The sequence below is a fragment of the Bubalus kerabau genome, chromosome X, assembly GCF_029407905.1.
Source record: "Bubalus kerabau isolate K-KA32 ecotype Philippines breed swamp buffalo chromosome X, PCC_UOA_SB_1v2, whole genome shotgun sequence".
In the NCBI taxonomy this organism is placed as follows: Eukaryota; Metazoa; Chordata; class Mammalia; order Artiodactyla; family Bovidae; genus Bubalus; species Bubalus kerabau.
The window spans coordinates 45,284,313-45,296,730 of record NC_073647.1 but is presented as its reverse complement, the minus strand read 5'-3'; the positions used below and the strand labels follow the sequence as shown (position 1 = coordinate 45,296,730).

Below are 12,418 nucleotides of genomic sequence, written 5' to 3'. Positions count from 1 at the left end.
GGTTGTTTTATGAACTGCATCAGCGACTCCACATCTGTGACTCTTTTGCTTCCCCTGGACATAAGCACATTAAGGTGCTTCCTCAATGTGGTTGAACTGATACTATTTACTTATCCTGAACTTAATCGCTTAGTGAGTTTAACTTTTCCCATAGCATAAAAGTGCATGTCTTTCAAAGGTGTCCGGAGAAGGCAATAGCAACCCACTCCAGTACTCTTGCCTGGAAAATCCCATAGATGGAGGAGCCTGGTGGGCTGCAGTCCATGGGGTCATGAAGAGGCGGACATGACTAAGTGACTTCACTTTCACTTTTCACTTTCATGCATTGGAGAAGGAAATGGCAACCCACTCCAGTGTTCTTGCCTGGAGAATCCCAGGGACGGAGGAGCCTGGTAGCCTGCCGTCTATGGGGTCACACAGAGTCAGACACGACTGAAGTGACTTAACAGCAGCAGCATTACATTTTCAGGAGTCTGGCGAAAAAGGAATGATCATCCTCAATGTATGTTGAGTTTTACCATTTACAAAGTAATTTTATGTTTATTATCTTCTTTACTTATTTCTTCCAACAGCATTATAAGTTGGGGATCTATCCCTATTTTACATGCAAGGAAATAGTTCACATGGTCAGTTAGTGGGAGTCAGGACTAAAACAGTTCATCTGACCCTAGTTCTTTGGATTTACCACTTTTCCATTTTTCAGTTCAGTTCAATTCAGTCGCTTAGTTGTGTCTGACTCTTTGGGACTCGATAAATGACTAAACTTGCCTAACCTATAGATAGTGTCTTAGTAACATCATTTTCATTTTTAATGATGCATTATTAATATATTTTGTCCAGTCAGTAATGATAGATATAAGGCAAAGCAAGCATGGTTATTGCATCAGTCTCATCAACTTAATAAGCATATGGCTTTAAACAATCCCTTTCTTTTGGTGTCTCAGGCCATCCATCTGTAAAGTGAAGGGAAATACTTACATGATCTCTAAAGTCCTCCATAATCCTGACATACCATAATGCTTTGTTGTTCCTCCAAACTATTTTGAATGGACCCAAACTATAGAATCTTCAGCTTGTTGCAGTCCAGTTATTTAAAAAGAGAGTTCTAACTTGGGTTCTAAATTAAACCAGCTTCCAGCTGCCCATGCAATAATTAGAGTACACTGGGAGAAAATTTTATTAGTAATCAAGTCAAGTAATCAAAATCATAGAGCAGTCTATTGAAAATTATTTTGGAATGACATTAAGCATTGATTTTTGACTTAAAAATTTAAAAGTTATTAGGGGCTAATGCTGCTAACATATCAAAACAGAGTCAGCAGGGGGTAGAAATGCATCGTCAAGGAACTTATTATTTCAGTAAAAGAGGTAGCACAGTATATGGGCCTTATATTCAAGAATTCTGGACCGAAATTAAAAATGTTCAGGGGCTTTACAATTCCCATAAATAGACCCACCTGGAGTAGGTAATCTCTGAAGCCCTTTATAGCTTGTCTATGACTCTCTGATGTTTCTGCTTTTTACCCGCTTCCAGTAATCCAAAAAATGGCTTTTCATTCATTTCATAGACCTGTTTCCCAGAAATCAAATTAGGCTAACCAGGGTCAAGATTCCCCACAGTGAGAGTTAAGGGAAAACGTGAAAGAGGTTTTCACAAAATCAATTAAGCTCCCACAGCCTCTCTCCCCACAGCCCATGCAAGATGGATTCAGAATATTGAAGATTAAGCCAAATGTAAGCTGAGACCTGACAGGGTGTCTGTATTTATCTCCTCAACATATTGATGTCAGTTTGTTAGCGTTGCACTCTAGTTTCCTTCTTTTTTCCGCTTCCAAATAAGGTGTGTGTATCATTTCTGGTACTCTTTTCACTAAAACAGCCAATCATCTCTAGTCTCACTGGTTTCCAGTGCCTCTTGGTGAAAGCTTTCCTTATGGCTTTGGTGGATGAGGGTGCCTATATTTTGTCATTATTTGCATTTGCATACTGTATTTGAGTCCATGGGGTTGCAAAGAGTTGGACACGACTGAGTGACTTCACTTCACTTCAGTGTATTTGAGTGCATAAACTACTATCTTAAAGAAGACAAAACAAATTTTGAATACTTTTAGATATTAAATATTAAATCTGGATATTTTAATACATTATTTAATATTAATACAACATATCTGTGAAGTTATTTTAATTTTCAAAATGAGAAAGCTGTTAGAGAGGTGTTATGTAACTTGCTTATGGTCACTCAACTAATAAATTCAAATTCATGTCTCCAGTCTAGTTAAACCTAATTCCCCTTTTCATTCCATGTGTATCTACTTTTATCATTTGATTCTCTCAGCAAACCAGTAAGCAAGGGAGAGATTACTTGCCTTATTTTACCTTTTTTTTTCTGCTCTGTTTTTTTCTATAGGCACATAGTTGATGCTCGTTAAAGATACATTGAATGATTACGTAAATTGAGTTAGGTTTATGAATTAAGGAAATTGGTGTTCAAAATGGCTTTTGACAGTTTACCAGCTAGCGAGTGGCAGTGTAGAGTGAAAACTATTCAGTTTAGATGTTCCTACTATTCCGTGGGCTTCCCTAGTGGCTCAGATGGTAAACAATATGCCTGCAATGCAGGAGAACCAGGTTTGACCCCTGGGTTGGGAAGATCCCCTGGAGTAGGAAATGGCAACCCACTCTAATATTCTTGCCTGGAGAATTCCATAGACAGAGGAGCCTGGGGGGCTACAGTCCATGGGATCACAAAAAAGTCAGACACAACTGAGCAAGTAACACATGCATACATACTATTCTGTAGATTTTTCTCTTTAAGGAAGACATATTGACTGCCTCTCAAGATTCCTCTCAACTGTTATGCTATGTCTTTTATTGCTCTGATTAACTAGATGCTGCTGCTAAGTCACTTCAGTCGTGTCCGACTCTGTGCGACCCCAAAGACGGCAGCCCACCAGGCTCCGCCGTCCCTGGGATTGTCCAGGCAAGATCACTGGAGTGGGTTGCCATTTCCTTCTCCAATGCATGAAAGTGAAAAGTGAAAGGGAAGTCGCTCAGTCGTGTCCAACCCTTAGCGACCCCATGGACTGAGGCCTACCAGGCTCCTCCATCCATGGGATTTTCCAGGCAAGAGTACTGGAGTGGGGTGCCATTGCCTTCTCTGAACTAGATGCTAGGAATAATTATTATATATCTATTAATGGCAACCTTCTGGATCCAAAGTATGAATGGATAAAACCAAGACCTACAGTGATACAGGCTTTAATGGACTACTCCAAATCACGAATACAGCTGGCACTTGTACGTAGGATTTCTGACTTCTAGTTTATTACTTGATTCTACATCATGCTTCTTGACCCTGGGCAACAGCCATTTCCTTCACTATATCTTTCTTTCCACTAAACTACCCATGTCCTTTCTTTATTTCTAGTCTTGCCAAACCACGCCAAGCTTCTCATAAAAGCATGAAAGCATTTGTCACAGCTTTAGCCAGATTTTTTTTTAAATTTTTAAATTGATTTATTTTAATTGAAGGCTAATTTGCTGTTGTTGTTCAGGATCTCAGTCTTGTCTGACTGCTTGTGACCCCATGGACTGTAGCACTCCAGGTATCCCTGTCCTTTACCATCTCCCAGAGCTTGCTGAAACTCATATCCACTGAGTTGATGATGCCATCAGCCTGATCAATTTTACAGTGGTAAAGAGTCCGCCTGCCAGTGCAGGAGACATGGGTTCCATCCCTTGGTCGGGAAGATCCTCTGGAGAAGGGAATGGCAACCCACTCTAGTATTCATGCCTGGAGAATTCCATGGACAGAGGAGCCTGGCGGGCTATAGGCCACAGGGTCACAAAGAGTCAGACATGACTGAACATAGAACACCAGCACAAAGAACCTACTGCTTGGAAAGGCTTGCAAAAGGCATCCACACTGGATAAGCAGGAGATAGCTGAGGGTCTCCAGAAAATCAGAAATTTTTGATTATAGTTCTGTCTGACCCTCAGTAGCAATATGACTGTGGGAAAATTTGGTATCTTCTCTGAGCTTATTTCCCCATGTATAAAATGAGAGAGTTTAGGGAATCTCTTAAGAGTTCTGGTGGCTTTAACATTTAATGGAATGCTTTTGCTTTGTTGCTCTATCTCCACCGGGTGAGATATAGGTAGATTATATGCAATTCAAGGGTTTTTCTGGCTTTGTTGTTCTGTGAACATATTCTAGATTAGAAAGAGGGGTAATTTAAAATTTTCCTTTTTTGTTTTGGGGCCCTCTTGTTCCTCAAACAAAATTTGATAAATCAACTTTATGCCAGGTATTATTCCCACAGACATCTGTCTAAGATTTCTACTGGTTTTTCTCTACTGCTGGGTTCAGTTCAGTCGCTCAGTCGTGTCCAGCTCCTTGTGACCCCATGAACCACATCACTCCAGGCCTCCCTGTCCATCACCAACTCTCAGAGTTTACTCAGACTCATGTTCATCGAGTCAGTGATGCCATCCAGCCATCTCATCTTCTGTCGTCCCCTTCTCCTCCTGCCCCCAATCCCTCCCAGCATCAGGGTCTTTTCCAATGAGTCAACTCTTCGTATGAGGTGGCCAAAGTATTGGAGTTTCAGCTTTAGCATCAGTCCTTCCAATGAACACCCAGGACTGATCTCCTTTAGAATGGACTGGTTGGATCTCCTTGCAGTCCAAGGGACTCTCAAGAGTCTTCTCCAACACCACAGTTCAAAAACATCAATTCTTTGGTGCTCAGCCTTCTTCACAGTCCAACTCTCACATCCATACATGACCACTGGAAAAACCATAGCCTGGACTAGATGGACCTTTGTTATCAAAGTAACGTCTTTGCTTTTTCATATGCTATCTAGGTTGGTCATAACTTTCCTTCCAAGGAGTAAGCATCTTTTAATTTCATGGCTGCAATCACCATCTGCGGTGATTTTGGAGCCCCCAAAAATAAAGTCTCTGACTGTTTCCACTTTTTCCCCATCTATTTCCCATGAAGTGATGGGACAAGATGCCATGATGTTAGTTTTATGAATGTTGAGCTTTAAGCCAACTTTTTCACTCTCCTCTTTCATTTTCATCAAGAGGCTTTTTAGTTCCTCTTCACTTTCTGCCATAAGGGTGGTGTCATCTGCCTTCTGTCATCTGTCATCTGCCTGGTCATATCTGAGGTTATTGATATTTCTCCCTGCAATCGTGATTCCAGCGTGTGCTTCTTCCAGCCCAGCGTTTCTCTTGATGGATTCTGCATAGAAGTTAATAAGCAGGGTGACAATATACAGCCTTGACGTACTCCTTTTCCTATTTGGAACCAGTCTGTTGTTCCATGTCCAGTTCTAACTGTTGCTTCCTGACCTGCATATAAATTTCTCAAGAGGCAGGTCAGGTGGTCTGGTATTCCCATCTCTTTCAGAATTTTCCACAGTTTATTGTGACCCACACAGTCAAAGGCTTTGGCATAGTCAATAAAGCAGAAATAGATAGGGATGGACCATATGTTTGCTAAAGCTCATGCCAAAGTACCTGCTGGTTTGGGAGGTACAAAGCCATTTAACTGGCCCAATCTACTGATTGACATTTTCTCAAATTAAAGTGTTTAGACATGTAAATATTTGCTATTAATAACTATTATTTTGTGTCTTGTTTTCTTTCACTGCCTCAGACTCTCTCCAAAGCATGCTCCAGATATTCCTGATGACAGCACCGACAACATCACTATCTTCACCAGAATCTTGGATCGTCTTCTGGATGGCTATGACAATCGGCTGCGACCTGGGCTTGGAGGTCAGTTATTGTTTTAAGATCTTCTTGGGTATTTTCTTCTAAGAAGAGTCTAAAGGTACCTTTAATAGTGTTTTGATTAATGAGGTTAGTATCAAGTTGAGTTTCTTCCCTCTGAGTACTGGAAATGTGTCCTAATCCTTCATTTCAGTGGTTAGTCTCTCTGGTGTGGTTTTGGAAGGTTCTGAATTTCACTTAGGTAAATGCATATAGGGTGTTAAACCACATTTGGCCACACCCATTTCTGGTAATAAAATAGCAATCCCTGCCTGGATGGCAGATGTATCTCAGGAACAGCTGGGAAACATGTCTTTGTTCTAAAAACCCTGATCACACATCAGCCTGATATTCTGAAGAGGAGAAATCTGATGGCTAGATGGGATCTCATAAGGAAGTAAACATATTACAATACTTCATGGGCCATATTGAAAGGGCAAGTATTCAGATGTATATATATTTAAATTTTTCCTGAATCATTTGAAAATTAGATGCAGATATTATAACCCTTTATCCATAAATACTTTAGTGTGTACTTTCTTAGAACATAGAAGTTATTTTATAAAATTATAATGAAATTATAAATTCAAAAAATATAACCTGACATAATACTATTTTCTGATCTATAGTCCATATTCAACTTTTGCCAAATCATCTACATTTATTATATGACAGTATTATAAGAAATCGCTTTCCTTCTCTTTAGTTAATTAGGCAACTATCAGCATGAACAGATGGATTCTTTTTTTAGTCAATGAATTGTAATCCATTAATATTATTATTTGTTATTATCTATTTTGATTAGAATTATTGCTCCTAATTTCCCATATTTGCTTAGTGAGAGCCTCTTCAAGCTGACTTTTGATGTATTTTCATTTTTGAGCACTTTTTGGCTCTATCACATCAGATCAGATCAGTCGCTCAGTCGTGTCTGACTCTTTGCGACCCCATGAATCGCAGCACGCCAGGCCTCCCTGTCCATCACCAACTCCCAGAGTTCACTGAGACTCACGTCCATCGAGTCAGTGATGCCATCCAGCCATCTCATCCTCTGTCGTCCCCTTCTTCTCCTGCCCCCAATCCCTCCCAGCATCAGAGTCTTTTCCAATGAGTCAACTCTTCACATGAGGTGGCCAAAGTACTGGAGTTTCAGCTTTAGCATCATTCCTTCCAAAGAAATCCCAGGGCTGATCTCCTTCAGAATGGACTGGTTGGACCTCCTTGCAGTCCAAGGGACTCTCAAGAGTCTTCTCCAACACCACAGTTCAAAAGCATCAATTCTTCGGCACTCAGCCTTCTTCACAGTCCAACTCTCACATCCATACATGACCACAGGAAAAACCATAGTCTTGACTAGACGAACCTTTGTTGGCAAAGTAATATCTCTGCTTTTGAATATGCTATCTAGGTTGGTCATAACTTTCCTTCCAAGGAGTAAGCGTCTTAATTTCATGGCCGCAGTCACCATCTGTAGTGATTTTGGAGCCCAGAAAAATAAAGTCTGACACTGTTTCCACTGTTTCCCCATCTATTTCCCCATGAAGTGATGGGACCGGATGCCATGATGTTAGTTTTCTGAGTGTTGAGCTTTAAGCCAACTTTTTCACTCTCCACTTTCACTTTTATCAAGAGGCTTTTTAGTTCCTCTTCACTTTCTGCCATAAGGGTGGTGTCATCTGCATATCTGAGGTTATTGATATTTCTCCCGGCAATCTTGATTCCAGCTTGTGTTTCTTCCAGTCCAGCTTTCTCATGATGGATTCTGCATAGAAGTTAAATAAGCAGGGTGACAATATACAGCCTTGACGAACTCCTTTTCCTATTTGGAACCAGTCTGTTGTTCCATGTCCATTTCTAACTGTTGCTTCCTGACCTGCATACAAATTTCTCAAGAGGCAGATCAGGTGGTCTGGTATTCCCATCTCTTTCAGAATTTTCCACAGTTTATTGTGATCCACACAGTCAAAGGTTCTATAGCATAACCATATTCCATACTTAACTTGTACTCTCCCTTATTCAGCCTTACAGTCAATCATTTTTTCCAAGAAGAAATGGGATCTTTCTGTGTGGGAAATTATATTTAAAATCTAACTTCTATGTGCCAAGTATTTTCATTGCTATTGTGTTTCTTTGTTTCTAACATCTTTCAGCAGACAGAATTGAGAAAATAGAAAATAATATATATGTATATATACATACACGCACATATATATACACACACCCATATATATGCATATTTATACATATAAAGGTAGGAGCTTCCCTTTTAGCTCAGTCAGTAAAGAATCTGCCTGCAATGCAGGAGACCCATGTTCGATTCCTGGGTTGGGAAGATCCCCTGAAGGGCGAAATGGCAACCCACTCCAATATTGTTGCCTGGAGAATCCCATGGACAGAGGAGCCTGGCAGTCTACAGTCCATGGTGTCGCAAGTCAGACACGACTTAGTGACTAAACCACCACATATAGACACAATGTAGACATATATATGTATGTGCATGTGTAATGGGTTTATACTGATACCACTAATTCCAGTCTAAGTATTACTCATTGACTTACTAATTTGCTTAATTATACAATATACATAAAATAGTGTTGAAATCACTATACCTATACCACTGTAATAAATACACTTATTAAGTAAAGTTAAAGATAAATTTTCATGGTCTTTTTTTGGGTGTTGTTTGTTTTAGATGAAGGCTATATGGCTCTTGCTTTGGTATAAATAATAGATCGGAGCAGGGCAGTATTGGAGGAAGAAAAGGCTAGTCACAAATTGATTTGTTATCCAGAAAGAAGGTTGTGATTGTGGGGATGTAAGAATTTGGTGACTGATTAAATTATGGGATTAGGGAAAAAAGGAGGAGAAAATGATAGCAGACAAAATTCCCCTGTGAAGCTGTCAGGTTTTAGAATTTTTTCTGGAAGTTTTTGATTACTAATTCAACTTCAGTACTAGTGATCAGTCTATTCAGATTTTCAATTTCTTCCTGATTCAGTCTTGTAAGATTGTATGTTCCTAGAAATTTATGCTTTTCCTATGAGATGTCTAATTACTTGGTATATGACTGTTTCATAGTATTCTGTTATGATTTTTGTGTCTTTGAGATGTCATGTGCAATTTCTACCCTTTCATTTCTAGCTTTGTTCAATTGAGTCCTTTCTCTGTTTTTCTTAATGAGCCTAATTAAAGGCATATCAATTTTATTTTTTTAAAATAACAGCTCTTGGTTTCATTGATCTTTTCTTTTTGGTCTCTCTTTAATTTATTTCCATTCTGATCTTTATTATCTCTTTCCTTTTGCTGACTTTGGGCTTTATTCTTCCTTTTATAATTACTTTCTGTGGTAGGTTGCATTGTTTATTTGATTTTTTTCTTCTTTCTTGAGGTAGGCCTGTATTGCTATAAGTTTCCCTCTTAGAACTGCTTTTGGTATGTTCCATGGATTTTGGAGTGATTTGTTTTTATTTTTACTTTTATCAAAGTATTTTCTCATTTCCTCTTTGATTTCTCTATTGACTGATCAGTTTTTTAGTAGCATGTTGTTTAGTGTCTACATGTTTGTGTTTTCCACATTTTTTTTTTCTGTATTTGATTTCTAGTTTCATACCATTGTGGCCAGAAAAAAATACTTGATATAGTTTCTATCCTCTTACATTTGTTGAGACTTATTTTGTGGCATGTTATCTGTCCTGGTAATGTTCCCATTAATTGAAATAATATTCTGCTATTTTTAGATGGAAAGTCCTATATATATCTAAGTCCAGCTGGATTAATATGTCATTTAAGGCAACTGTTTCCTTATTGATTTTCTGTCTGTATGATCAGTCCATTGATGTAAATAGGGTGTTACTGTTATTGTATTATTGTCAATTTCTCCCTTTATATCTCTTAATATTTGGTTTATATATTTCAGTTCAGTTCAGTTCAGTTCAGTCACTCAGTTGTGTCTGACTCTTTGTGACCCCATGAATTGCAGCACGCCAGGCCTCCCTGTCCATCACCAATTCTGCTTCTATATTAGGTGAATATATGTTAGCAAATATTACATTCTCTTTTTTAGTGACATCTTTATCATTATATTTTGCCCTTATTTGTGTTTTGTTATAGACTTTATTTTAAATCTACTTTGTCTAATATTAGTATTGTTACCCTAGATTTCTTTTTGTCTCCATTTGTATGCAATATAATTCTGTGTTCTCTTACTTTAAGTCTCTATTTGTCTTCTCTTATAGGGCAGCAAATAGATGGGTCTTGCCTTTATGTCCAGTTGGCCACTCTATGTCTTTGATTGGAGCGTTTAGTCCATTGACATTTAAAGTGTATATGTATATATGTACTTATTGCTATTTTGTTACTTATGTTCTGGTTGTTTCTGTAGTCCTTCTCTGTTCTTCTTATTTTAGTGTATTTTCTTGCAGTTTGTTGATTTTCTTTAGTGATTTGTTTATGTCCCTTTCTTTCTAGTTTTTGAGAATCTATAGGTTTTTAATTTGTGGTTACAGTGGAGTTTATATATGTTGACTTATATCTACATATTTTAAATTGATAATCATTTAAGTTCAAACACATTCTGAAAATCTATATTTTTTACTTCCTGCCGTATTATATGCTTTTGATGTTATATTTTACATCTTCATATTTTTCACTTAACTGTTTTTTTGTAATTATACTCAAGTTTACAACTTTTGGCTTTTAATCTTCATACTAGCTTATTTAAATGGTTGATCAATAACCTTTACTATGTATTTGCCTTTAGTGTTGTGATTTTCTCCTGTAAATTCTTACTTCTTGTAGCTTTACCTTTCCCACTTAAAGAATACCTTTTAACATTTCTTTTAATGTCAGTTTTTCTTTTAGAAGTTTAAATACATCATACCACTGCCTTCTGGTCTATAAAATTTCGGCAGAAAAATCAGCTGATAGCCTTATGGAGATTCAGTTGTATGTGACTCTTTGTTTTCCTCTTGCTGCCTTTAAAATTCTGTTTTTATATTCAACTTTTGCCATTTTGATTATGATATGTCTTTTGTGTGTGTTGGGTCCTTATTGTTTGGGACTCTGTGCATCCTTTACCTGGATATTTGTTTCGTCTTCAGGTTAAAGAAATTTTCAGTCATAATTTCACTAAATACATTTTTTCTTCTGGGAACCCTATAATGTACATGTTAGTATGCTTGATGTTGTCCCAGAGATGCCTTAAGCAATCCTCATTATTTTTTTTTTCTTTTTGCTCTTCTGGTTAGGTGATTTCCAATATTCTACCTACAAGGTCAATTATGCTTTCTTCTGCATCAGCTAATCTGCTGTTAATTCCTTCTAGTGTGTTTTTTCCTTTCAGTTATTGTATTTTTCAGCTCTGATTGGTTCTTTTTTATATTTTCTGGTCTTTGTTGAAATTCTCACTCAAGTTCAGTTAGCATTCTTATTACTATTGGTTTGAATTGGATCAGATAAATTATTTATCTCTGTTTCATTAGGGTTTTTTCAGGGGTTTTATTTTATTCTTTCATTTGAAACATACTCCACTATCTTATTTTGTTTAACTTTCTCTGTTTGTCTCTATGAAATTAGGTAAAATAGTTACCAATCCTGGTCTTGAGTATGTATCCTTGTGTGGGAACATCCTTTGTAGTCTGTGTATGATCAGTGGCTTTGGTGTGAAAGGTGGGCATGTGGTGGCCACAGGTTGCATCTTCTCTTGGTGTGCTCTATCAGCTACAGTCTCTGTGGAAGGTAAGGCTGGATTTGGAGTGCCTGGAGCCAGAGCTGGATTTGAACTGGGGATTGTCCTAGGCTCAATAGTGGGAGTGGGGCTAGGACTCAAGAGGCTGGAGCATGAACTCTGAGAGAGTTGGGCTTCTCCCAAATGTGATAGTCTCTGTCTTTATTGAGGGTATGGCCAGGATATGAGGACTTAAGCCTGCACTTCTGAATTCATTCCACTTGTTCCGCAGTGTGTGCACCTTGGTTAGAGGCTGGGTTGAGCTAGGAAGTGTTGTAGCTCCACTACTGAGCTGCCTCCACTTCTTTCCCAGTGTGTTCATACATGTGTGTGTAGGGAGTGGTGGTCTCTGCCAAGGCCAGAGGCAGTCAAGAACTGAACTGTCTCTGTTCCCTCACTGGTGCCCACATGTGTACACACACATGCACATACACACACACACACACACTGGCAATGGATGTCTACCTTACCCAGAGGCAGGACTGAGGCCTCAGCTGGCTCTGTTCCCTCTAGGCACGCATGTTCATAGGCAGTGACCATCTCTGCCTTAGCGAGGAGCAGTGCTGAAACAGGATGGGTTGGAGCAGGAGCCTGGTTCAGTTTGGGGTGTGTGCTGGGGCAGTCCTGGCTGATCAACCAGAGAACAATTCAGTTTTCAGCTGATATGTCTGTGCTAGAACTGGGAGCAAGCAAGTTGGTTGCATGTGCTCCTCACAAGTGGAGTCTTGGGTTTCCTACAGTCCTCTAATAAGCCACGTTGTTCACCAAACCAGCTAAGTGGGCTCTTTTTCCGTGTTAGTCCTCAGGGTTGAGGTGCCTAATATGTGGCTTGAACCATTTGCTCTCCAGGGAGAATCCTCAAGCCTGTGATTCCCCCCTGCTCTTTGGGGTCACCCATTGAGGGTGCAGGAC

At 38.9% G+C, this 12,418-nt stretch overlaps 1 protein-coding gene across 2 annotated transcripts in view; it reads left to right on the top strand.

Moving 5' to 3' along the window:
• GABRA3 (gamma-aminobutyric acid type A receptor subunit alpha3) overlaps window positions 1–12,418 on the top strand; it is a 236,506-nt gene that overhangs the window by 107,319 nt on the left and 116,769 nt on the right. For both annotated transcript variants that reach the window (XM_055563543.1, XM_055563544.1), the window contains exon 3: window positions 5,666–5,787. In XM_055563543.1, the coding sequence (XP_055419518.1) occupies window positions 5,666–5,787 (122 nt within the window). The remainder of the gene's footprint in view (window positions 1–5,665; window positions 5,788–12,418) is intronic.